At 50.2% G+C, this 26,849-nt stretch overlaps 1 protein-coding gene across 6 annotated transcripts; it reads left to right on the top strand.

Annotated features, from left to right (window-relative positions):
- Positions 1-262: 262 nt before the first annotated feature.
- Positions 263-20,878, top strand: SALL2 (spalt like transcription factor 2). Of its 6 annotated transcripts, none has more exons than XM_055289603.2 (4): positions 263-575; positions 16,297-16,614; positions 17,023-19,121; positions 19,710-20,878. In XM_055289603.2, the coding sequence occupies exons 1-4, from the start codon at positions 503-505 to the stop codon at positions 19,944-19,946; spliced, it is 2,727 nt and encodes a 908-aa protein (XP_055145578.1). In that variant the 5' UTR covers positions 263-502; the 3' UTR covers positions 19,947-20,878. The 6 variants fall into 6 exon arrangements, with proteins under 6 accessions (XP_055145578.1, XP_055145577.1, XP_055145575.1 ...); XM_055289602.2 differs by having other exon boundaries at positions 503-575; positions 16,735-19,121; XM_063644671.1 differs by lacking the exon at positions 263-575 and adding an exon at positions 15,535-15,890 and having other exon boundaries at positions 16,735-19,121.
- The last annotated feature ends 5,971 nt before the right edge of the window (positions 20,879-26,849 follow it).

Genomic DNA, 26,849 nt, shown 5'->3' with positions numbered 1-26,849 from the left:
TTATCAGAGGGGCATAGAAATATGACAGAACCAAAAGGCACAGTGAAGATCTTGGAAGAAGAGTTAGAAAAACAAGCCAGGGACAGTTTCTGAACAGACAGCACAGGGAGAGGCCCAGAGCCCTCGCAGGGAGGAGAGGGTTAAATCCTTTCCTCTGCAGTACAAAAGAAAAGAGTGTGCGGAAAGATTAGGATTTTTGCTTTTACAATGGGAGCTGCAGAAGCGTAGGGAAGAAGCTGAAGAAAAAAAGGGGGCGTCTCCCCTTTAAAGACTTGCAAAGATTGAGAGAGAAAGAGAGAGAGAGTCAAGAACAGAGAATCAGAGAGAGAGAGAGAGAGTCTGTCTGTCTCTGGGAAAGAAGAACATCTCTGCTTCACAGTGATTTGCGCTGGGGGTGAGGCATCAATTGGCTTCGGACCCAAGGGGGAGACGAGACCAGGTCACCCCGGTTAAGACTAAGTGAGCGTTGCCCCTCCCTCTCCCAGCTCCTCTCCACCCGGGAATGTCTCGGCGAAAGCAGCGGAAACCCCAACAGTTAATCTCGGACTGCGAAGGTCCCGGCGCGCCTGAGAACGGTGGGTGCCTGGGGAAGGGTGGGGGCCCCTACGTCCAAGCCTGTGTGGGTCAGGCCAGGGCAAGGGGAGGGCACTCGGGCCATGGGCGAAACCAGGCGGGGGCGGACTTGGTCACTGGGGGTTTGAAGGTGTTGAGATGCAGGGAGTAAGAGATGACCTGCGCTGGGGAGAAGCCCCGCTTGTTACTTGGGATTGATTCTGTTTGTGTTTTCCTTGTTTTTCCCTGGATGAAATGGAGTTTTCAAACTGGCTCTGTCTCCCCACCCAAGAGTTTTCTCCTCAGGTCTCCCTTTGCTCACTGGTCTTTGTGCCGTTGCTAAGTAACGTCCTCAGACCTGAAGACCGTCTCTTAGGGGTGGGATTTTCCCCCCTTTTCTTTCTGGAGAGTTGGGTTGCAAGAGAATGAATTGGATAAACGTGAAGGCTCCCCTGAGGGAGACGAGAAAAAAGTTTCTCATTGTTGGGCTGAACTGAGAGCCGATCAGAGCTCCCAGAGGGAGAGAGCTAAGGTCGGTCCGAATGCAGCCTGGTTTGGGGTGTGTATGCGTGTCACCTGGAGGACAGCTGAAGGCTAGGTCTGGATGAGGGGCTTAGGTTTGTGCTTCAAGGAAAGCAAAGCAAAAAAAAAAAAAAAGTGCAAGAAAACACACCTGTTACTACATGCATATCATTTTATGAGGATACCATGTTTTTGAAGCAACAAGTGTCTCTTATGAGGGGGGAAAAATTGTATGTATTCTTGTAACATTCCGTTAAGTGACAGGCTGACAGTAGAGCAAGCAGGGAATTGAAGAGTGACATTGCTCAGAGTCTGAGAGACAGAAGCAAAATCAGGACAAAAACTTAAATTTCCTAATGCTCAGGGCTGGCTGGTGGTGCTCACTCCACTAAACCTGGGTTTTAAAAACTGGCCTGATCGTGAGTACATCTGAGCCAGGGTGTGGGAATCTATATATTTTGCAAGTGTCCAGGTAATTCTTAGGATTAAAGAAGTTTTGGACATACTTGTCAGTGGTATGGCTCCATATGTGCAGATGGAAAGTCTGGAAGTCCTGGCTCCAGAGAGGCAACTGTTTAGCATACAGTTGATAAACCCAACAGTATAGTATAGGATTAAGCACAAGGGTTCTGAAACCAGACTTTTAGACAAATCCCAGCTCCACCATTTGGTTAGCTATGTGACCTTGGCTGGTTTATTTTGCCTCTCTATTCTTCAGTTTCCTCATCTGTAAAATAAAGATGTGTATACTAGCTACCTCATTAGGTTGTTGTGAAAATCTAAATGAGTTAATATGTGTAAAATCCTTGGAAAAATACCTAGCAGAAATAAGTGCTTAATACATGTAGTAAAGTACCTAGCATAAATAAGTGCTTGATATGTGTGAATATCATTACTATCATTATATGTGAATGCAGTGACACTTCCTGCAAATGCTGTAGTATGGCCAAAACTCAGGAACCTCTTGGCAAACGTCAGCATTTTCTTTTTTTTTCTTTTCTGTTTTTTTTTTTTGTTTTTTTTTTTTTGAGATGGAGTCTCGCTGTCGCCCAGGCTGGAGTGCAGTGGTGCAATCTTGGCTCACTGCCCACTCCACCTCCCGGGTTCACGCCAGTCTCCTGCCTCAGCCTCCCGAGTAGCTGGGACTAACAGGCGCCTGCCACCATGCCCGGCTAATTTTTTGTATTTTTAGTAGAGACGGGGTTTCACCGTGTTAGCCAGGATGGTCTGGATCTCCTGACCTCATAATCCGCCCACCTAGGCCTCCCAAAGTGCTGGGATTACAGGCGTGAGCATCCGCGCCCGGCCATCAGCATTTCTTTATGAGACTTGTGTCATGAAAAGCTCTAAGAGAGTGTATTGGTGGCGATTAAAGTTATAGATTAAACTTGCCTTTCCACCTGTTAAAAAACAAAAACTTGAGGTCAAATCAGTGCTCCATGTGCTACAAAATAACCTTAACAGACATATTATGTTTTGGGCAGAACACATCCTCCCCGAATCACTGCTTTTCTGGGATCCTATTGTGCCCATATTTAGAGGTTCTATGGTGATGGCATCTTTCCCTCCTGAGACACATTAGCCCTTCTTAATGCTGCTATAGGCCGGATGTTTCCTACTTGTGCTCTACAGGAGACTTCCCCTAGAGCCTCAGCTCTTCCCCAGAGTTGCCTCACAGTTCTGCTGTCCTGCTGGTTTGACTGTGGAACTATGCTGAACACCCCTACAAACCCCCAAGAAGCATTCTCTCCTCTTCTTCCTACTTCTCCCATCTGCTCACCCATTCCCCATATCATAGCTGAGGAAAAATCTTCTGTGAGGGTGTAAAAAGCTATCTTTAGCAGCTGTCCTGAATGGATTTTCAAGCTATATCTTAAAGATATAGCTTCCACTTGGGGGCATGGTAATGCTGCTACAAAGCCATCCCCATAGAAACAGTAAAGGTTTAAACCCAATGGCATCAACAAATTTTTGATGAAAATTTGCCTTTGAGCTATGAAAGACAGAAACAAATGTAAAGAGCAAGGAAGCAGTAGTACCCTCTATTAAGATCTACCTTAAGAAAGCCTAAGGATTTTCTCATCAGAATTCCCCTGGAGTGTAAGATCCTAGGCTGCTTATGATCTGGATGTCATTGGGCCTCATCTGCAAAATGAGGTGGCTCTATTTGATCATATCTAAAATTCCTCCTTGATCTTATAAGCTTATAATATATAAATTTCACATTTTCTGGTTTTCTTTTAAATTAATAAATTTTCTTAATCATGAATGGGGCAGCATCCATTCTGCAAAACAGAATGAGAGCTCTCCTTTTCCCTAATTTTTTATAGACAGGGTTTCTATTCACTTACGCGATCTTCAGGCATCTGACTTCCTTCTACCCCAGAGCATGCTCCACAGTTAGGTAGGAAGGGCTCTTATTTAGGGGCACATGTATCCTTTGGTGTACCTGTGAAATTACGGATATCATCATGAGTATCAGAAGACATTTAGTCAGTAGTCTAGGGTGCCAGTAATGTTTCCAGGAGTCTTTTGCCTTCTTTTAAGCAATATGTGCCATACACAACACGCAAATGCTGAGCCTTTGTTACATATTTTAAAAGCCAAAATTCTGCAGTGACCTAAGACATCACCAAGAAACAGTCTGAAAAATCTGTTTTCCAGCCGTTTTTACTCAGCTTCCCTGACCAGAGCATCAAAACCTAACAGAATAGTTTTTTTTTTTTTTTTTTTTTCTTGAGACGGAGTCTCGCTCTGTCACCCAGGCTGGAGTGCAGTGGCGCAATCTCGGCTCACTGCAAGCTCCGCCTCCCAGGTTCACGCCATTCTCCTGCCTCAGCCTCCCGAGTAGCTGGGACTACAGGCGCCCGCCACCTCGCCCGGCCAATTTTTTGTATTTTTAGTAGAGACGGGGTTTCAGCATGGTCTCGATCTCCTGACCTCGTGATCCGCCTGCCTCGGCCTCCCAAAGTGCTGGGATTACAAGCGTGAGCCACCTCGCCCGGCCAACAGAATAGTCATTGCATATAAGTGATGGGCAGGAAATACTCTATTCACTTAAAAACTCTAGAGAGGAAAAAAAAACCCTTCTCTCTCCCCTACAGAGTCTAGAAATCTAGATTAGAGAACACAAAGGATGTGACTGGGGGAAAAATGCAAACCAGTACATCTGGGAAATAAAGGAAACAATCAGAAACCCAGATATTTAGTGAGAAGGAGAAACCAGGACAGCAGCCAAACAGATCTAGAGGGAGAGAGGGAAGTACTTTAGATGGAAGTTAGTAGGCAGCAAGAACAGCAAGAGGGGAAAGAAGGCAAAGGTAGAGTTTTGGGGGCTCTGTTTACATTTGGAAGTAGAGAGCCCCATCTCTCAGGTTATTGATCCCTGGGCCACTCAACCTAGGTATTCCCAGATCAGAAAAAAACACATTTTGGAATAGAGAGTATCTCAGTCCTGGTGTTACAGAGTACCAGATAAGAAATCAGAAAACTTGGTTTTCAATCTAGTGTGGACCTTGAAGCTATGTGGCCTTGAGCACATGTGACCTTTCTTACCCCAGGGCTTCATTCAGCTTTTGACATTCAAATAATAACTAACACCCATGGCTAATATTTGTGGAGCATTCAGGTACCGTGCTAGGCCCTTTTTGCATTTCCTCTTTTTCCTCCCAACTCCGCTATTATTATTATTTTATTTATTTCATTTTTATTTTTTTGAGTTGGAGTCTCGCTCTGTTGCCCAGGCTGGAGTGCATTGGCGTGATCTTGGCTCACTGTAAGCTCCGCCTCCCGGGTTCACGCCATTCTCCTGCCTCAGCCTCCCAAGTAGCTGGGACTACAGGTGCCTGCCACCATGCCTGGCTAATTTTTTGTATTTTTAGTAGGGACAGGGTTTCACTGTGTTAGCCAGGATGGTCTCGATCTCCTGACTTCGTGATCCGCCCGTCTCGGCCTCCCAAAGTGCTGGGATTACAGGCTTGAGCCACCATGCCCAGCCCCAACTCCCTTATTATTACAAAGAAAATCTTTTTCTTTTTTTGAGACCAAGTCCTACTCTGTTGCCCAGGCTAGAGTGCAGTGGCACGTCTCGGCTCACTGAAACCTGCACCTCCAGGGTTCAAGAGATTCTCCTGCCTCAGCCTCCTGAACAGCTGGGATTACAAGTGCATGCCACCACACCCAGCTAAAATTTTTTTATTGTAGTAAAATATGTGTAACAAAATTTACCACTTTAACCATTTTTAAGTGTACAATTCAGTGGCATTAAGTACATTCACTATGTTATGTAACCATTACTGCTGTTTCAATATCTTTTTCATCATCAAACAGAAACTCTGTAACCGTTAAACAATAAATTCCTATTCTCCCATTCCCTCAGCCCCTATTAGCCTCTACTCTGCTTTCTGTATGTGTGAACTTGCCAAATTTCTTTTTTTTTTTTGAGACGGAGTCTTGCTCTGTCGCCCAGGCTGGAGTGCAATGGCGTAATCTCGGCTCACTGCAAGCTCCGCCTCCCGGGTTCACGCCATTCTCCTGCCTCAGCCTCCCGAGTAGCTGGGACTACAGGCGCCCGCCACCACGCCCGGCTAATTTTTTTTGTATTTTTAGTAGAGACGGGGTTTCACCATGTTGGCCAGGATGGTCTCGATCTCCTGATCTTGTGATCCGCCCGCCTCGGCCTCCCAAAGTGCTGGGATTACAGGCGTGAGCCACCGCGCCCGGCCGCCAAATTTCATATTAATGGACTCATATAATATTTGGGTACCTCATACTAATGGAATCATACAATGTTTGTCCTTTCGTGTCTGCTTTATTGCACTTAGTATGTTTTCTCTTTTTTTCTCAATTAAAGTCAAATTTGTCTGAAAGCATGATGTTTTCAAAGTTCATTCATGTTGTAGCATGTATCAGAATTTCCTTCCTTTGTACGGCAGTACCCTCATTTTAAAGAGGAGAAATCAGCCGGGCACAGCAGCTCATGCCTGTAATCCCAGCACTTTGGGAGGCTGAGGTGGGCAAATCACTTGAGGTCAGGAGTTCAAGATCAGCCTGGCCAACAAGGTGAAACCTCGTCTTTACTAAAAATACAAAAATTAGCTGGGTGTGATGGTGCATACCTGTAATCCCAGCTACTTGGGAGGCTGAGGCAGGAGAATCGTTTGAACCCAGGAGGCGGAGATTGCAGTGAGCCGAGATCACACCATTGCACTCCAGTCTGGGCGACCATTGTACTCCAGCCTGGGCAACAGAGCGAGACTCTGTCTCAAAAAAAAAAAAAAAAAAAAAGCTGGCCGGTTGCAGTGGCTCATGCCTGTAATCCAGCACTTTGGGAGGCCGAGGTGGGCAGATCACCTGAGGTTGGGAGTTCGAGACCAGCCTGACCAATATGAAGAAACTCCGTCTCTACTAAAAAAAATACAAAATTAGCCGGGCATGGTGGCACACGCCGCTAATCCCAGCTACTAGGGAGGGTGAGGCAGGAGAATCACTTGAACCTGGGAGGCGGAGGTTGCGGTGAGCCAAGATCGTGCCATTGCACTCCAGCCTGGGCAACAAGAGTGAAACTCTGTCTCAAAAAAAAAAATAAGAGAGAAATAAAACTCTGGGAGAGAGTAAGAAATTTTCCCAAGATCACAAAGATTAGAATGTTCTAGAGCTGGGACTTTAACTCAGGTCTGAATCACTGTGCACAATGACAATGAGAGTGTCAGATCTCTAAAGTCCCAGCTCCAAAATGGTGTGAATTCCATGTTAAGTGTTGAGTCCTTTGATGTCAAAGAAATTTTCATTAAAAGAACATTCTTACGTTTGATCTAAGATATTCCTGTTCTGGAAACAAATATATTTTTCTCACTTAGCACCAGATGTACCAATCATTGTGCCTGTTAGTCTACTGTGTTACACAGGCCATAGTTACATTAGTAGGTCTGGGTTGCAAAGGATTATTATGTGTCTACATTTAGGAAAGAGGAGTAAGGAGGAGAAGATGAGATATTTCCCTAAGAAGTAGTCAGTAGCAATAGTTACAGAATCAATTCATAATTATGGAAGCTACCAATTAGCATTGTTCAGTGTCAATAATAAGTAAGTGGGCCAGAGGCAGTGGCTTACATCTGTACTCTCAGCACTTTGTGGGGACAAGGCAGGAGGATCCCTTGAGCCCAGGTATTCCAGACAGCCTGGGCAACATAGTGAAACCTCATCTCTACAGAAAAAAAAAAATTTAATTAGCTGGGCATGATTGTGCATGCCTGTAGTCCCAGCTATTCAGGAAGCTGAGGTGGGAGGATCACCTAAGCCTGGGAGGTAGAGTCTGCAGTGAGCTATGATTGTGCCACTGCACTCTAGTCTTAATGGGTAGATGATGCTTGAACTCTGTAGAACAAAGCCTTTCACCTTACAATTAGAAATATGGTGGCCAGCACGGTGGCTCACGCCTGTAATCCCAACACTTTGGGAGGCCGAGGTTGGCGAATCACCTGAGGTCGGGAGTTTGAGACCAGCCTGACCCATGTGGAGAAACCCCATCTCTACTAAAAATACAAAATTAGCCGGGCTTGGTGGCGCATGCCTATAATCCCAGCTACTTGGAAAGGCTGAGGCAGGAGAATCGCTTGAACCTGGGAGGTGGAGGTTGCGGTGAGCCGAGATCGTGCCATTGCACTCCAGCCTGGGCAACAAGAGCAAAACTCCGTCTCAAAAAAAAAAAAAAAAAAAAATGTATATATATATATGACTCAAATATCAATTAAAAAAGAAAAAAATATGCTTCAAGATACCCATACCTGGGAAAGAAATGCAATCGCTTAAACTTACAGTAAGGTGTAAATTATATCAAATTCTATTCATGGAAGCAGATTTTTCACTGGGAAAGGATACAAGGAAGCTAATGTGTGGTTGTGGGCACTGTAGGGAGGGGACCTGATGGGAAGATTTAGCATTGAGAGTTCATTTAGCCTATGTCTCAATTGTGGCCAAGTTTAGCTCAGGTAATATTTGTGAGGAGCAGGGTAGCAGGTGTGATGGAAAGGGCAGTCCTCCATGTGGGTCTCATCATTGTGTCACCATCTCTGTATTCTCACTGGAATCACCTGAGGAGCTTTATAAAACTAATGCCTGGATCCCATCCTCAGGGATTATGAATTAATTAGCCTGAGATGTGGCCTGGACATAGGGATTTTTTTTAAGTTCATTTGGTTGGTTGATTTTGCAGAGATGGGGGTCTCACTGTGCTATGCAGGCTGGTCTCAAATTCCTGACCTCAAGCAATCCTCCTGCCTTGGCCTCCAAAAGTGCTAGGATTATAGGCATAAGCTACCCACTGTGCCTAAACTTTCTTTTCTGTCTTTTTTTTTTTTTTTTTTCATTTTTTTTTTATTTTATTTATTTTTTTTTTATTAATTTTTTTTTGCATACAAAAACAATAAACATTTTCTAAAAATACATACAAATAAAAAGATGCGTATCAAACATATTAGGAAGGTTGCACATGGGAAGTCGGGGAATAGAAATGGGGGTGGGAGTTAAAATAAATGAGAGAGGGACTTTATATGGATCAGTGATAATAACTCAATCCTCTATTTGACAAAGAAGAGGGAAAAGGAAGAGGAAGAAAAAGAAAGTGGGATAAAGGATCAGAAAGGGAGGAAAATAGAAAAAATTAGAGTATGACTCCAGGGTAGACCTGTTTTGTTGTCATTGAGTTGGTTGGTTGGTTTGTCTGTTGTATTCTTCATGTTTCGCCAAGTTGGCCAGGCTGGTCTCGAACTCCTAGCCCGAAGTGATCAACCCGCCTCGCCCCCCAGAGTGCCGGGGCCACAGGCGTGAGCCACCACGTCCAGCCCCCACATTGCTTCTGGCCTCCGTGGTAGACCTCCCAGACGGAGCGGCCAGGCAGAGGAGCTCCTCACTTCTACCCAGACACGGGGCGGCCGGGCAGAGGGGCTCCTCACTTCCCAGACGGGGCGGCCAGGCAGAGACGCTCCTCACTTCTTCCCAGACGATAGGTGGCCGGGCAGAGGCGCTCCTCACTTCCCAGACGATGGGTGGCCGGGCAGAGGCGCTCCTCACTTCCCAGACGATGGGTGGCCGGGCAGAGGCGCTCCTCACTTCCCAGACGATGGGCGGCCGGGCAGAGGCGCTCCTCATCTCCCAGACGATGGGTGTCCGGGCAGAGGCACTCCTCACTTCCCAGATGGGGCAGCCGGGCAGAGGCGCTCCTCACCTCCCAGACGATGGGTGGCCTGGCCGAGGCGCTCCTCACCTCCCAGACGATGGGTGGCTGGGCAGAGGCGCTCCTCACCTCCCAGACGGGGCAGCCGGGCAGAGGCGCTCCTCACTTCTTCCCGGACGGGGCGGCCGGGCAGAGGCGCTCCTCACTTCTTCCCAGACGGGGCGGCCGGGCAGAGGCGCTCCTCACTTCTTCCCGGACGGGGCGGCCGGGCAGAGGCGCTCCTCACTTCTTCCCGGACGGGGCGGCCGGGCAGAGGCGCTCCTCACTTCTTCCCGGACGGGGCGGCCGGGCAGAGGCGCTCCTCACTTCTTCCCGGACGGGGCGGCCGGGCAGAGGCGCTGCTCACTTCCCAGACGGGGCGGCCGGGTAGGGGCACTCCTCACTTCCCAGACGGGGCGGCCGGGCAGAGGAGCTCCTCACTTCCCAGACGGTGGGTGGCCGGGCAGAGGCGCTCCTCACTTCCCAGACGATGGGTGACCGGGCAGAGGCGCTCCTCACTTCTTCCCGGATGGGGCGGCCGGGCAGAGGCGCTCCTCACTTCTTCCCGGATGGGGCGCCCGGGCAGAGGCGCTCCTCACTTCTTCCCGGACGGGGCGGCCGGGCAGAGGCGCTCCTCACTTCCCAGACAGACAGGGCGGCCGGGCAGAGGCGCTCCTCACTTCTTCCCGGACGGGGGCGGCCGGGCAGAGGCGCTCCTCACTTCTTCCCGGACGGGGCGGCCGGGCAGAGGCGCTCCTCACTTCTTCCCGGACGGGGCGGCCGGGCAGAGGCGCTCCTCACTTCTTCCCGGGCGGGGCGGCCGGGCAGAGGCGCTCCTCACTTCTTCCCGGGCGGGGCGGCCAGGCAGAGGCGCTCCTCACTTCTTCCCGGACGGGGCGGCCGGGCGGAGGCACTCCTCACTTCCCAGACGATGGGTGGCCGGGCAGAGGCGCTCCTCACTTCCCAGACGGTGGGTGGCCGGGCAGAGGCGCTCCTCACTTCCCAGACGGTGGGTGGCCGGGCAGAGGCGCTCCTCACTTCCCAGACGGTGGGTGGCCGGGCAGAGGGGCTCCTCACTTCCCAGACGGTGGGTGGCCGGGCAGAGGCGCTCCTCACTTCCCAGACGGTGGGTGGCCGGGCAGAGGGGCTCCTCACTTCCCAGACGGTGGGTGGCCGGGCAGAGGCGCTCCTCACTTCTTCCCGGACGGGGCGGCCGGGCAGAGGCGCTCCTCACTTCTTCCCGGATGGGGGCGGCCGGGCAGAGGCGCTCCTCACTTCTTCCCGGACGGGGCGGCCGGGCAGAGGCGCTCCTCACTTCTTCCCGGGCGGGGCGGCCGGGCAGAGGCGCTCCTCACTTCTTCCCGGGCGGGGCGGCCGGGCAGAGGCGCTCCTCACTTCCCAGACGATGGGTGGCCAGGCAGAGGCGCTCCTCACTTCCCAGACGGTGGGTGGCCGGGCAGAGGCGCTCCTCACTTCCCAGACGGTGGGCAGCCGGGCAGAGGCGCTCCTCACTTCCCAGACGGTGGGTGGCCGGGCAGAGGCGCTCCTCACTTCCCAGACGGTGGGTGGCCGGGTAGAGGCGCTCCTCACTTCCCAGACGGGGCGGCCGGGCAGAGGCACTGCTCACTTCCCAGACGGGGCGGCCGGGTAGAGGCGCTCCTCACTTCCCAGACGGGGCGGCCGGGTAGAGGCGCTCCTCACTTCCCAGACGGGGCGGCCGGGCAGAGGCGCTCCTCACTTCCCAGACGGTGGGTGGCCGGGCAGAGGCGCTCCTCACTTCCCAGACGATGGGTGGCCGGGCAGAGGCGCTCCTCACTTCTTCCCGGACGGGGCGGCCGGGCAGAGGCGCTCCTCACTTCTTCCCGGACGGGGCGGCCGGGCAGAGGCGCTCCTCACTTCTTCCCGGACGGGGCGGCCGGGCAGAGGCGCTCCTCACTTCCCAGACGGGGCGGCCGGGCAGAGGCGCTCCTCACTTCTTCCCGGACGGGGCGGCCGGGCAGAGGCGCTCCTCACTTCCCAGACGATGGGTGGCCGGGCAGAGGTGCTCCTCACTTCCCAGACGGTGGGTGGCCGGGCAGAGGCGCTCCTCACTTCCCAGACGGGGCAGCCGGGCAGAGGCGCTCCTCACTTCCCAGACGGTGGGTGGCCGGGCAGAGGCGCTCCTCACCTCCCAGACGGGGCGGCCGGGCAGAGGGGCTCCTCCCCTCCCAGACGGGGCGGCCGGGCAGAGGCGCTCCCCACCTTCCAGATGGGGCGGCGGCCGGGCAGGGGCTGCAATCCCAGCACCCTGGCAGGCCAAGGCAGGCGGCCGGGGGGTAGAGGCTGCCGCGAGGCCAGACCACGCCACCGCCCTCCAGCCCGGGCAACACCGAGCACTGGGTGAGCGAGACTCCGTCTGTAGTCCCAGTACCTCGGGAGGCTGAGGCGGGCAGAGCACTCGGCGTCAGGAGCTGGCGACCAGTGTGGCCAAGATGGCGAACGCGTGCCTGCATCCAAAGGAGAAAAGGCAGGCAGCGGTGGCGGGCGCCGGCAGTCCCAGGCAGTCCGCGGCCCGGGCAGCAGCCAGCCGAGTAGATCGTAGCCTGGGCCAGAGAGGGAAAGAAAGAAAGAAAGAAAGAAAGAAAGAAAGAAAGAAAGAAAGAAAGAAAGAAAGAAAGAAAGAAAGAAAGAAAGAAAGAAAGAAAGAAAGAAAGAAAGAAAGAAAGAAAGAAAGAAAGAAAGAAAGAAAGAAAGAAAGAAAGAAAGAAAGAAAGAAAGAAAGAAAGAAAGAAAGAAAGAAAGAAAGAAAGAAAGAAAGAAAGAAAGAAAGAAAGAAAGAAAGAAAGAAAGAAAGAAAGAAAGAAAGAAAGAAAGAAAGAAAGAAAGAAAGAAAGAAAGAAAGAAAGAAAGAAAGAAAGAAAGAAAGAAAGAAAGAAAGAAAGAAAGAAAGAAAGAAAGAAAGAAAGAAAGAAAGAAAGAAAGAAAGAAAGAAAGAAAGAAAGAAAGAAAGAAAGAAAAAGAAAGAAAGAAAGAAAGAAAGAAAGAAAGAAAGAAAGAAAGAAAGAAAGAAAGAAAGAAAGAAAGAAAGAAAGAAAGAAAGAAAGAAAGAAAGAAAGAAAGAAAGGAAGAAAGGAAGGAAGGAAGGAAGGAAGGAAGGAAGGAAGGAAGGAAGGAAGGAAGGAAGGAAGGAAGGAAGGAAAGGAAGGAAGGAAGGAAGGAAGGAAGGAAGGCTCTGTCTTTTTTTTTCTTCTTTTTTTTTTGAGATTTGAGATGGAGTCTCAAACCCTTGAGCTCAAGTGATCCTCCCACCTCAGCCTCCAGAGTAGCTGGGACTACAAGGAACAGACCACTGCACCTAAACATAAAAATTTTAAGACTGTCTTCTGGTAATCCTAATGGGCAGCAAAATTTGAAAACCACTGTTCAAATGTATCACCCTGCTACATACGACCCACCTATTTTTCTCTTTGTTCTCCCCAACAGTTCTCTCTGAAACCTAAAGAAGCAATCTGATGGGACTCTAGGTTTAGAGGGGAAGCCACCTAGTTTCCCTTTTCTTTGTCATTTCAGCTGTCTATAAGTTGAAACAAGCTTGTCCAGGTCTTAGTCCCACCCCGGACTTTGCATTTGACTGGAGATAGCTTACCTCACCTTATCTGCTATCTAGGGACACCATTACCAGTTTAGTTTATTCCTGCATTTGTGACTTCATTCATGTTTGTGTAAGAATCCTGCCCCCCTTTTCAGGATGGGCAGTGAGTGCAAAGTACTGAGAAATGGAGGGTTCCTCTTACAGGTGGCTGTTGATCCAGTCACCTTTCACCAGGGACTAAATTTACCTTAAAGAAGAGCTTAGATCAAATTACGCATCAGAAACCACATTTCATTAAAGAGCAAGAAAGGGGACAGTGTTTCCCAGGAGAAGATGAAAAGAAAAGGATTTCTTTTCTTGTCAGAAGACTTGACAAAACAGCAACTGGATATCAAATGTTCAATGCTAATTAACAAATGCTCAGTAGAAAGCCTCCATCTGATTCCCTCTCCCTGACTAAGGCCGGGGAGCAAATGGCAGGTAGAAGCCACACAGGGCCCTTTCTTTAGCATTAGGGAAGCCATACCATGTTGATGTGCTTGAGAAAGCACTGGACAGGAGTCAAAATTCTGAATGCTTGCTTCACTGAATTACTGTGTGAACTTGGAAAAGTCACTTAACCTCTCCAAGCTTCAGTTTCCTTATCTGTAAAAATAAACCGCATTGCACAAAACTGTGACTTGCCATAAACTGAAATAGAACCCCCTTCCCTCATTTGTTTTTTTGTTTTTTTTTTGAGACGGAGTAGCTGGGACTACAGGCGTGTACCACCATGCCCAGCTAATTTTTGTATTTTTAGTAGAGACAGGGTTTCAACATGTTGGCCATGCTGGTCTCGAACTCCTGACCTTGTGATCTGCCCACCTCGGCCTCCCAAAGTGCTGGGATTACAGTGAGCCACCGCACCCGGCTTATTTTTTTTTTTTTTGAGATGGAGTCTTGCTCTGTCCCCCAGGCTAGAGTGCAGTGGTGCGATCTCGGCTCACTGCAAGCTCCGCCTCCCGGGTTCACGCCATTCTCCTGCCTCAGCCTCCCGAGTAGCTGGGACTACAGGCGCCCGCCAACACGCCCGGCTAATTTTTTTGTATTTTTAGTAGAGACGGGGTTTCACCGTGTTAGCCAGGATGGACTCGATCTCCTGACCTCGTGATCCGCCCGCCTCGGCCTCCCAAAGTGCTGGGATTACAGGCTTGAGCCACCGCGCCCGGCCTACCTTTTTTTTTTTTTTTTTTTTTTTTTTTTTTAAGTAATGGGGCCTCACTATGTTGCCGAAGCTGGAGGGCAGTGGTTATTCACAGGTGTGATCATAACTCACTGCAGCATCAAACTCCTGGACTAAAGCAATTCTCCTGCCTCAGCCTCCCAAGTAGCTGGGGCTACAAGTGTGCACCACCATACCTGGTTTACACATTAATATTGTCAAATTTTTCAATTTTTGTCCCCACAATATTTTTCTGAGTAAGATACTGCAGCTACAATATTACCACTTTATGAAGACGGAAACGGTGGTATAACATGGTGTGACTGACCACCATGTCTCAATTTATCAGTGAGGCAAGAATAGAACTGGGATTAAAACAATTTAGGTTTACTGATGCCCAGGGAAATCACAAAACCAAGGACTTGTGGTCACTTCCTGCATGTAAGAGAAAGTATTTTAGGAAGTGGGAAGCACTTTAAGACTCATTTCAAGGTAAAAAAGAGAATGCAGAATACCTGGTCCAGGAGGCATTTTATTCTTACTTATCCTGCCTGAATAGCAGGCTGCCTCTGTGATGGTGAGCAGGTGTTAGCTATTTCTAAGCATTCAAATCAGGCTGGGGCTGAAAGGGCTTTGGACGCTGAGTGCTGCCTGGTAGCTCCTACCGCATTGTTTCAAGAGGGCTCCCCTCCCCCCGGGTTAGAGCTGGGTGGGCCTCCGTAGGCCTCTGCAGGCTAGCGTCTCCCCAAACCCACTGTCTTAGTGACGGTGTGAGGAATGTTGCAAGAGGAGAACAGAGGAGGAAGAGGGTACTAAATAGGAGATGGCTTATTAAATAAGCATGGACTCTATAAATTAGGTGTTGTGTAGGCTGGGCGATCTGCGGAGTAACCTGCATTCAGCTATTATTCTGGGGGAGGAGGGGCGGGGAGTGAAGGGGCTTAGTGTTCCGCAGAGAGTCCTGAAATGACTTCCTTGGAAATTCTACCTTGCAGCCGCCCACCCTGAGAAACTTCTTTTGTGGAGAGGGATGGGGGTAGGGTGGGAATGGAAGTGAGAAAGACGAGAGAAAACTTCGAATATTTTGGGGGGTGTGTGCTGGTGAGGAGTGGATGTTCTGAGCTCCCCCTCTTCTTCTGGCCCTCAGACCTCTGAGGAGATCAGACGACCCTCTCTGGAATCCACGTTTTCCAAGCTCAGCGGATCCTTTATCCAAAGAAAAATAAGAGAAGCCTATCGCCTTGCTCCATTGAGCAGGGCTACGTTTCCCACTGTGCCCCTAGAGCTTAGGAGGGGAGGGCGGGGGGAGGAGGGTAGGCCTGGGCAAAGGCATCTGCAGATGGGGGGAGCTGGCCGGGGACCGGGAAAGGTGGACCCCCGCAGTGCTTCACAGCACCTGTCCCTGCGCCTCCGGAAACTCTCCCGAGCTCTGAGCTCCCGCCCCCAAGCCCCCGCTGGCGCTCCCTTCTCCCGCCTCCTCTAGCTCCCGCCTCCCTCCCCAGCAGCTCCTCCCCATAAACTCCCCTCCTCATCAGCTCCTCCCAGATCTCCCCTCTCCCCGCTTTCTCGCTCCAGCTCCTCCCCGCCTCCTCGCTCCCCTCCCCCTCCGCCGCTGCTCCCTGCCCCCGCCGCTGCCGACCTCCATCTCCGCAGTCTGGGCCGCTGGGTGCAGAGGCTGCTGCAGACCCAGCGGCCACCACCGCCTCCCTCAATCCCAATATCCATTGTCTCCCACCCCACCTGGCCCTCCACTTCCCCCACAACCATGGCGCACGAATCCGGGAGGAGCTCTCGTCTCGGGGTGCCCTGCGGGGAGCCGGCAGAGCTCGGAGGTGCGGTAGGGTCGGTCGGGCTGGGCAGGGGTGGGGGCGGAGGGAGATGCGCAGGGGCGGCGAAGACTTTCGGTGGGCGGGAGAAAATGCGTGATTCTCTGCGTAGGCCCCTGTCCTCACACCTATTCCGTGAACTCGCTTGTGGCCTGGGGAAGGGAGGGTGGCTGAGGAGGGGAGTACCATGCTCGTTCCCCCCTCCCCTCCTCCCTCCCCACCCCCCTGCCCCATGCCGGGTTGTCTCCTGTCCACACTGATCAGGCCTGAACTCTAGACTTCTGCATGGCTCTGATGGTGAGCTCATCTCCCCACCCCCAACTAGCGGTTGCTGGCCTCCTTGTTAATTAGAGCCTCGGTATACCCAACCCAACTGCGCCACCCACGCTCTCTCTCCTTGTCTTCTCCCCAGGTGATGCTAGCGAGGAGGATCACCCCCAAGTCTGTGCCAAGTGCTGCGCACAATTCACTGACCCAAGTGAATTCCTCGCCCACCAGAACGCATGTTCTACTGACCCTCCTGTAATGGTGATAATTGGGGGACAGGAGAACCCCAACAACTCTTCGGCCTCCTCTGAACCCCGGCCTGAGGGTCACAATAATCCTCAGGTCATGGACACAGAGCATAGCAACCCCCCAGATTCTGGGTCCTCCGTGCCCATGGATCCCACCTGGGGCCCGGAGAGGAGAGGAGAGGAGTCTTCAGGGCATTTCCTGGTCGCTGCCACAGGTACAGCGGCTGGGGGAGGCGGGGGCCTGATCTTGGCCAGTCCCAAGCTGGGAGCAACCCCATTACCTCCAGAATCGACCCCTGCACCCCCTCCTCCCCCACCACCCCCTCCGCCCCCAGGTGTAGGCAGTGGCCACTTGAATATCCCCCTGATCTTGGAAGAGCTACGGGTGCTGCAGCAGCGGCAGATCCATCAGATGCAGATGACTGAGCAAATCTGCAGGCAGGTGCTGTTGCTTGGCTCCTTAGGCCAGACGGTGGGTGCCCCTGCCAGTCCCTCAGAGCTACCTGGGACAGGGACTGCCTCTTCCACCAAGCCCCTACTACCCCTCTTCAGCCCCATCAAGCCTGTCCAAACCAGCAAGACACTGGCATCTTCCTCCTCCTCCTCCTCCTCTTCCTCTTCAGGGGCAGAAACGCCCAAGCAGGCCTTCTTCCACCTTTACCACCCACTGGGGTCACAGCATCCTTTCTCTGCTGGAGGGGTTGGGCGAAGCCACAAACCCACCCCTGCCCCTTCCCCAGCCTTGCCGGGCAGCACAGATCAGCTGATTGCTTCGCCTCATCTGGCATTCCCAAGCACCACGGGACTACTGGCAGCACAGTGTCTTGGGGCAGCCCGAGGCCTTGAGGCCACTGCCTCCCCAGGGCTCCTGAAGCCAAAGAATGGAAGTGGTGAGCTGAGCTACGGAGAAGCGATGGGTCCCTTGGAGAAGCCCGGTGGAAGGCACAAATGCCGCTTCTGTGCCAAAGTATTTGGCAGTGACAGTGCCCTGCAGATCCACCTCCGTTCCCACACGGGTGAGAGGCCCTATAAGTGCAATGTCTGTGGAAACCGCTTTACCACCCGTGGCAACCTCAAAGTGCATTTCCACCGGCATCGTGAGAAGTACCCACATGTGCAGATGAACCCACACCCAGTACCAGAGCACCTAGACTACGTCATTACCAGCAGTGGCTTGCCGTATGGTATGTCCGTGCCACCAGAGAAGGCCGAGGAGGAGGCAGCCACTCCAGGTGGAGGGGTTGAGCGCAAGCCTCTGGTGGCCTCCACCACAGCACTCAGTGCCACAGAGAGCCTGACTCTGCTCTCCACCAGTGCAGGCACAGCCACGGCTCCAGGACTCCCTGCTTTCAATAAGTTTGTGCTCATGAAAGCAGTGGAACCCAAGAATAAAGCTGATGAAAACACCCCCCCAGGGAGTGAGGGCTCAGCCATCAGTGGAGTGGCAGAAAGTAGCACAGCAACTCGCATGCAGCTAAGTAAGTTGGTGACTTCACTACCAAGCTGGGCACTGCTTACCAACCACTTTAAGTCCACTGGCAGCTTCCCCTTCCCCTATGTGCTAGAGCCCTTGGGGACCTCACCCTCTGAGACATCAAAGCTGCAGCAACTGGTAGAAAAGATTGACCGGCAAGGAGCTGTGGCAGTGACCTCAACTGCCTCAGGAGCCCCCACCACCTCTGCCCCTGCACCTTCATCCTCAGCCTCTTCTGGACCTAACCAGTGTGTCATCTGTCTCCGGGTGCTTAGCTGTCCTCGGGCCCTACGCCTTCATTATGGCCAACATGGAGGTGAGAGGCCCTTCAAATGCAAAGTGTGTGGCAGAGCCTTCTCCACCAGGGGTAATCTGCGTGCACATTTCGTGGGCCACAAGGCCAGTCCAGCTGCCCGGGCACAGAACTCCTGCCCCATCTGCCAGAAGAAGTTCACCAATGCTGTCACTCTGCAGCAGCATGTCCGGATGCACCTGGGGGGCCAGATCCCCAATGGTGGTACTGCACTCCCTGAAGGTGGAGGAGCTGCTCAGGAGAATGGCTCTGAGCAATCTACAGTCTCCGGGGCAGGGAGTTTCTCCCAGCAGCAGTCCCAGCAGCCATCACCGGAAGAGGAGTTGTCTGAGGAGGAGGAAGAGGAGGATGAGGAAGAAGAGGAAGATGTGACTGATGAAGATTCCCTGGCAGGGAGAGGCTCAGAGAGTGGAGGTGAGAAGGCAATATCAGTGAGAGGTGATTCAGAAGAGGCATCTGGGGCAGAGGAGGAGGTGGGGACAGTGGCGGCAGCAGCCACAGCTGGGAAGGAGATGGACGGTAATGAGAAAGCTACTCAACAGTCTTCTTTGCCACCACCACCACCACCTGACAGCCTGGATCAGCCTCAGCCAATGGAGCAGGGAAGCAGTGATGTTTTAGGAGGCAAGGAAGAGGGGGGCAAACCGGAGAGAAGCTCAAGCCCAGCATCAGCACTCACCCCAGAAGGGGAAGGTACCAGCGTGACCTTGGTAGAGGAGCTGAGCCTGCAGGAGGCAATGAGAAAGGAGCCAGGAGACAGCAGCAGCAGAAAGGCCTGCGAAGTGTGTGGCCAGGCCTTTCCCTCCCAGGCGGCTCTGGAGGAGCATCAGAAGACCCACCCCAGGGAGGGGCCGCTCTTCACTTGTGTTTTCTGCAGGCAGGGCTTTCTTGAGCGGGCTACCCTCAAGAAGCATATGCTACTGGCACACCACCAGGTACAGCCCTTTGCCCCCCATGGCCCTCAGAATATTGCTGCTCTTTCTTTAGTCCCTGGCTGTTCACCTTCCATCACCTCCACAGGGCTCTCCCCCTTTCCCCGAAAAGATGACCCCACGATCCCATGAGCCTGTTTTTCTGTACCTGCTGCTCTTTGTCCCACAGAGCAGAAACAGCTTCACAAAAGGACCTCCCAGAGTTATGAGCCCTGATTTTGTCTTTTTCTCTAAGTTCTTAACATGATATGTCCCTAGTGGCTTTTCTCTAGTCCCTGAGCTTGGAAATTACTGTGCTTACAAGGGGATGGCCCCCTAAGGAATTTTTCTTCCTTCCTCATTCTTTGTACCTGAGGAAAATAGATTCTCTGCAGCTTTCTCAAGGGGAACCCTCTCCAGCTTCCCTGGTGTGACCCTTCTTCCCCCTCCTCTTTCCTCTCCCTTTCCCTTTGGTAGGTGCACCTGAGCACCTGCATTTGGAATTGCAGCCTAGCCCAAAAGGGCTGGCAGCTGTCTCTGGAGGGCCCAGTGCCACTCCTCTGGGGTGACCTTTCTGCTCAGCTGGTGGGTGTGGGTCCCCTATCTTTCTAGAACCAGTATGTGGCATTCCTGTCAAGTGGCCTGCCCATGAAGCCCTGGAATTCCAGCTCCACCTCCACTACCACTCCAAGCCTGGCCCCACCAGTGCTGTTTGGCCTAGGAACTGTGGCTGGGAAGGTGCCTCCAACAATGGGATCCAGGGAAGCCAAGGAGAAGACAGCCCCCCTCCTATTTCAGCCTCCTGTACCCAAGGCAGTGCCTGAGAAGCCCATCATAGACAAGAAGTAGCAAACTCTACATTCCTTCTCCCTCCCCCGCTCCAGAAGGTGCCGGTACTGAAGATGCTCCAGTAATTGGTGACCCAACCCTAGGAAGTAGGGAGAAATGAAGGAAGGGCATAGGAAAATTTTCCCAGTAAATCCCCTGATGGTCACATTAAGGTAAAGGTGTTGGCTAGTCAGTGTGCCAAGACCTCTCCAGCTTCTCATTCATGATGACCTCTCAAAGTTGGGAAACAAGCTGATTTCTTGCCAAGAGGTCTCCCAGGAGATATTTGGGAAATGGGAAGTTCGTATCTTTAAGGAGCATTGTTGGTCAGCATGGTCGATGAACTAATGATGAGAGAGTTAAGGAATGTTGCTAGAACATAGGGCTTGCTGGTACCTATGTGACTAAGAAAGGGACATGATATAAGGGAAAAGGCCTCAAATTCTTGTGAACGTGGACATTCTCGTTAATATTCTTTTGGGCTAATAGTGACATAGTGTGCAGAGGTGTACCAGGGATCATGGGGGATTTCCTAGCACTAGTATGCTTCTAGTTTTAGATAACTCCCTCCTTTATTCCCCGGCCCCTTGTATTTTCCTTATCTTCCTCTTTCAAGACCCCTATCCTCCCCATTTTGCCTAACCATAGGCTGGGACTTGTGTCTTTGTCATTGTCTGGTTCTTAAGAGTCCCAGACTTTGGGAGACCAGCTCCAGGTGGCGCCCTCCCTGCCTCTCCGTCTTGTACTGAGATGTAGTATTTACTCTTAACATAGGATCATTTGGAGCAGGAGTTCTGAGGAGGAGAGAGTGAGGGTTTTGCTATTGACTGACTTGAACGATGGCTTCTTCTCAAGCTGTAGGCTCCAGAGCTTCCTAAGCTAGTAAAACGTCAAGAACAGACAGGGGAGATATTAGTGTCTTTCCCTCTATCATTAAAGGTGTTTTAACCAAATATTTATGTGTTTCTCCTTATTTCATGATTACATAGCCAGCTGGGGTGTGATATGGGCATTCCCCAACATTGAGATTCCCTTCCCACCTACATCTCCTGCCAAAGCTGAACATATGGTGTTGAAATATTTACTTTATTCAGCCTTATTCTAAGACAACCTTCAGTTAATGTAACTTCCCTGTGGAAATTGCTCCCTGTGGAGTTTGTATTTCCAAAAGGTAGGCATTTGCCCACTGAGTCCAGTCATTGTCTAGATTTTCTCTACCTAGAACCCTCCACCACCAGGCTTTTGTGTGGGTTTTGTTTGGAGGTTGGAAACTGTCTCTTTTCAGTCTTTCTCAAACCACAGATCAGCCTTCTGACATCAGCGAATCTGTAGAACCAAGGTGAATTAAACTTTGTGATCCTTGAGATCTGATGTCATAATCAGAAAGAAAAAAATGTAATTCAACCCTAATAATTTCTACCAACAAGACAAAGGAGGATTCTTATTAAGAATTCAGAGGAAGCACATAGGGGTGGGGTTAAATAAAACACATATTTTTTTTCCCTGTCACAATGGCTCACGTCTGTAATTTCAACAGTTTGGGAGGTCGAGGCAGGCCTATAGCTTGAGCCCAGGAGTTTCAGACCAGCCTGGGCAACATGGCAAAACACTGCTTCTTCCAAAAATACAAAAATTAGCTGGATGTGGTGGTGCACACCTATGGTCCCAGCTAATCAGGAGTCTGAGGTGGGAGGATTACCTGAGTCCGAGGAGACTGATTTGTAAGATTATAGTATCATTGACTCTTAGTGCTAAAGGGATGGAACTGGTAAAATGATTTGCCCAAAGTCACTCAGTGGCAAAGTTGGATTAAGAACCCAGGTAGGGCCAGCCACGGTGACTCACGCCTGTAATCCCAGCGCTTTGGAAGGCCAACACAGGTGGGATCACTGGAGCCCAAGAGTTCAAGACACGCCTGGAAAACAAAGTGAGACCCTGTCTCTGCAAAAAATAATTAGCTGGCAGGGCACGGTGGCTCACGCCTGTAATCCCTGCACTTTGGGAGGCTGAAGCGGGTGGATCACCTGAGGTCAGGAGTTCGAGACCAGCCTGGCCAACATGATGAAACCCCGTCTCCACTAAAAATACAAAAAATTAGCTGGGCATGGTGGTGCACGCCTGTAATCCCAGCTGTTCAGGGGGCTGAGGCAGGAGAATTGCTTGAACCCAGGAGGCAGAGGTTGCCGAGAGCCAAGATCATGCCACTGCACTCCAGCCTGGGCAACAAGAGCAAAACTCTGTCTCAAAAAATATAATAATTAGCTGGGCATGGTGGCAAGCACCTGTAGTCCCAGGTACTTAAGAGGCTGAGGTGGGAGATGAAGGCTGCAATGAGCTATGATAGCACCACTGCACTCCAGCCCAGAGTGAGACCCTGTCTCAAACAAAAATAGAACCCAGGTAGGCAGAATCCCAGTCATTGCACTACTTTCACTGATCAGAGATGGCACTTGCTTCCTGCTACGTCATTTCAGATTCTGGATGTGAGGCTGCCTGTAAGAAGGGAATGAGGTGAGTAAACCTATTCCTTATTGGGTGTGGGGGAACAGAGTCTTAACTCTGTCACCAAGGCTGGGGTACAGTGGCGCAATCACAGCTCACTGCAGCCTCAACTTCACAGGCTCAGGTGATTCTCCCATCTCAGCCTCCCAGGGAGCTGAGACTATAGGTGTGCCCCACCACACCCGGCTAATTTTTTGTATTTTCTGTAGACACAAGGTTTCACCATGTTGGCCAGGCTGGTCTCCAACTCCTGGGCTCAAGTGATCTGCTTCCTCGGCTTCTCAAAGTGCTGGGATTACAGTCATGAGCCACTATGCCCGGTATAAACCTATTCTTAATTTAAGATAAAGAACCAATGTTTAATTCTAGTTGCCCCCACCAGAGCAGTACAAGTCCCCTTTAAAATGTAACTGATAAATAGGAACATATGGGAATCTTTAATTTCTGGCAAAGCTTTGTAGATCTGCTTTTTCTCTCAGCCTGTGGAAGGAGGTGGGTCACCAATCCTTCCATCCCCTTAACCTCTCCCACCCCCACTGGACACAGATAATGCCATTTAACTAATTAAACCAGACTTGCCCTCTCTTTAGGTGCCAGTTCCCATTATGGTAACAGCTGTCAGTGAGGCTTTTATTGATGCATACTTCCTCGGGCAGGCTAGCACTAAGCCTGAATCCCCACCCCCCCTTTTTCACAGCTCTACTTTCTTTTCTTTCTGCCTCCTTTTCATTCTTTTCTCTCTCCTGTCCTGCTTTTTCTCCTTTCATTGACCTCCTCTTATTTGACAGCTTTTATTTCTATTTCTTTTCTCCCTTCATCCCTAATTTATTCTTTCCCTTCTTAGAGCCTTTAATTTCTTCCTTCTTATAACTGACCCTATCTCTACACTCAGCCCCACCATTTCCCACTTTCAGTAACTTTTTGCTGGACAGTCTTTTTGGAAGTTGAATTAAGTCTAACCCGCAGGAATGGAAATATGTAAATAAATGCAGCTTGCAAAACACTTATTTTACATGAAACAGAGGATCTAGTCCAAATTGGATGAATAAAGTCATTGCTATTATAAGAAGCAAGAGACAGCTTCTTCGCTCATTCAGTTGACTTTTGAGGATTTACTTTGTTTCGGAGACCAAGAGTTCTCAATTCCCAGTCAAAATAATTTTTAGGCTGGGCACGGTGGCTCACGCCTGTAATCCTAGCACTTTGGGAGGCTGAGGCGGGCGGATCACCTGAGGTCAGGAGTTCCAGACTAGACTGGCCAACATGGAGAAACCCCATCTCTACTAAAAATACAAAAATCAGCCAGGTGGTAGTGGCCTGTAATCCCAGCTACTCGGGAGACTGAGGTAGGAGAATTGCCTGAATCATTTGAATTGCTTGAATCTGGGAGGCGAAGGTTGCAGTGAACCTAGATCGTGCCACTGCACTCCAGCCTGGGTGACAGAGGGAGACTCTGTCTCAAAAAAAAAAAAAAAAATTTAAAAAGAGACCAAGTGTTGGTTAGGTGCAAAGGTAAATACTGTTATGCCTCGCTTAATGACCAGGACACATTCTCAGAAATGTATCATTAGGCAATTTTGTTGTTGTGCAAACCTCATAGAATGTACTTATACAAACCAATATGGTATAGCCTACTACAAACCTAGATTTTATGTTATAGCCTATTGCTCCCAGGCAACAAACCTGTACAGCATATTACTGTACTAAATACTCTAGGCAATTGTAGCACAATGGTATTTGTGTATCTAGACATACAAAAGGTACAGTAAAAATACAATAATACAAATAATACAGAATACAATTAAAAGATGATACACCTATATAGGGCACTTTCCATGAATGGAGTTTGCAGGACTGGAAGTTGCTGTGGGTGAGTTAGTGAGTGCATGGTAAGTGAATGTGAAGGTCTAGGACATTACTGCAAACTGCTGTAAACTTTATAAACACTGTATGCTTAGACTACACTAAATTTATTTAAAATGAAGTAACTGTGCTACAACATTATGGCAACTACAGCGTCACTAGGTGATAGGAATTTTTCAGCTCCATTATGATCTTATGGAACCATTGTTGTGCACATGGTCCACAGTTGACCAAAACATCATTATGTGACGTTTGACTGTAAGAGAAACTTCTGCCTTTAGGGGAGCTCAGTCTCAGCGGGAAAATGTAAACAGATACTTTTTTTTTTTTTTTTTTAAGAGACAGGGTCTCAGTATTGTACATGCTGGACTCCAACTCCTTGGCTTAACTGATCTTCCCATCTCAGCCTCCTGGGACTACAGGCACATACCATATTGCCTAGCTTTAAACAAATACTTTTATTTGGGGGTAACAGGAACTACGACAGATAATGGACAATGTCCTGTGGAATCAGAGAGGGAATTCAAACTTGTAATTCAAAAATGGAGAAGGGAAAGGGAGCATACACTTCTCTTGAATTCAGCTTTCACAATAACCACTCTCAAGTATATTAACTCAACCTATACAACTTAGGAACCAATGCAGTTGCCATTTAAGAACCTATATAAGGCCGGGCGCTGTGGCTCATGCCTATAATCCCAGCACTTTGGGAGGCCGAGGCAGGTGGATCACCTGAGGTCAGGAGTTTGAGACCAGCTTGGGCAACGTGGTGAAACCCCATCTCTACTAAAAATACGAAATTAGCCGGGCATGGTTGCAGGGGCCTGTAATCCCAGCTACTTGGGAGGCTGAGGCAGGAGAATCACTTGAACCAGGGAGGAGGAGGTTGCGGTGAGCTGAGATAGTGCCATTGCACTACAGTCTGGGCAACAAGAGCAAAACTTCATCTCAAAAATAAATAAATATTAGCCAAGTGTGGTGGCAGGCACCTGTAATCCAGCTACTCAGAAGGCTGAGGCAAGAGAATGACTTGAACTCGGGAGGTGGAGTTTGCAGTGAGCCGAGATCGTGCCACTGCACTCCAGCCTGGGGGACAGAGCAAGACTCCATCTCAAAAAAACAAAAAAAGAACCTGTATAAGATTCATCACACTTTGTTTGGCAGACACAGAGATGGGCTGCTTTTGAGATGTTCCTTCAAGAAAGAACTGGCTGCCAAGTGCAAGGAGCCTGGTTAGCTGACAACCTCCAGCTGTATTGTTCCCAATCCTTGGCCCAAAACTGAGCACGGTACAAGGGCTTAGCCATTGGAACATAGGACTCTAATGAACAATATTTGCTCTGGAACGTCCCACTGGACTGGCAGAGACTTTATCAGGTCTGCATTGCAGTCTGACAGCTCTCCCTAATCAATTCCACTCCCCCTTTCCCCCACTGTCTTTCCTTATACCGGTTCTGTCCCAGCATCTGCTTCTCAGAGAATTCAACCTGTGTCACCCCTGAATATGGTGCAGAATTTATTGGCACATTCTCATCTCTCAGAAACTCCTGCACCTGTAACTCTGGTTATCATCCCTGGAACTTCTTAGTCAATCAACAAACACTTGTCTTCTGATCCCTAAAACAGATTTCACTAGTCTTATTCTCAATTAGACCCAACTTTGACTTCCCTTTATATTTCCTTTTCTAAGATTTATTTTCTTTTTTCTTTTTTTTTTTTTTTTGAGATGGAGTCTCGCTCTGTCACCCAGGCTGGAGTGCAGTGGTGCAATCTCGGCTCACTGCGAGTTCTGCCTCCTGGGTTCACACCATTTTCCTGCCTCAGCCTCCCGAGTAGCTGGGACTACAGGCGCCCGCCACCACGCCCGGCTAATTTTTTGTATTTTTTTTTTAGTAGAGACGGGGTTTCACTGTTAGCCAGGATGGTCTCGATCTCCTGACCTCGTGATCCACCCGCCTCTGCCTCCCAAAGTGCTGGGATTACAGGCGTGAGCCACCGCACCCGGCCAACATTTAATAACAGTAGGTTGACTAACCCTAGTGGACATTCTGTTTTTAGTCAGATATGAACAAGACTTGAGGGAAAAAAACATTCATCCAAAGAATCAAGTAAAAAACGAAGGGTTAGGCACGATGGCTCACGCCTGTAATCCCAGCACTTTGGGAGGCCAAGGCGGGTGGATCACCAGGTCAGGAGTTTGAGACCAGCCTGGCCAACGTAGTGAAATCCTGTCTCTACTAAAAATACAATTAGCCGGGCATGGTGGTACATGCCTGTAGTCCCAGCTTCTCGGGAGGCTGAGGCAGGAGAATTGCTTGAACCCAGGAGGGGGAGTTGTGGTGAGCCAAGATCGTGCCACTGTACTCCAGCCTGGGTAACAGAGCAAGGATCCATCTCAAAAAAAAAAAAAAAAAAAGTGAAGTATACAGTTAGTACTATGTTTGAGATGGGGTCTCTGTATGTTGCCTAGGATGGTCTTGAACTCCTGAATTCAAGGGATCCTCCCACCTCAGCCTCTAAAGCAGCTGGGATTATAGGCACATACCACAGCACACAGCC

Source organism: Symphalangus syndactylus, chromosome 8 (assembly GCF_028878055.3).
Source record: "Symphalangus syndactylus isolate Jambi chromosome 8, NHGRI_mSymSyn1-v2.1_pri, whole genome shotgun sequence".
NCBI lineage: Eukaryota > Metazoa > Chordata > Mammalia > Primates > Hylobatidae > Symphalangus > Symphalangus syndactylus.
This window is presented reverse-complemented; position numbering and strand designations above follow the sequence as displayed.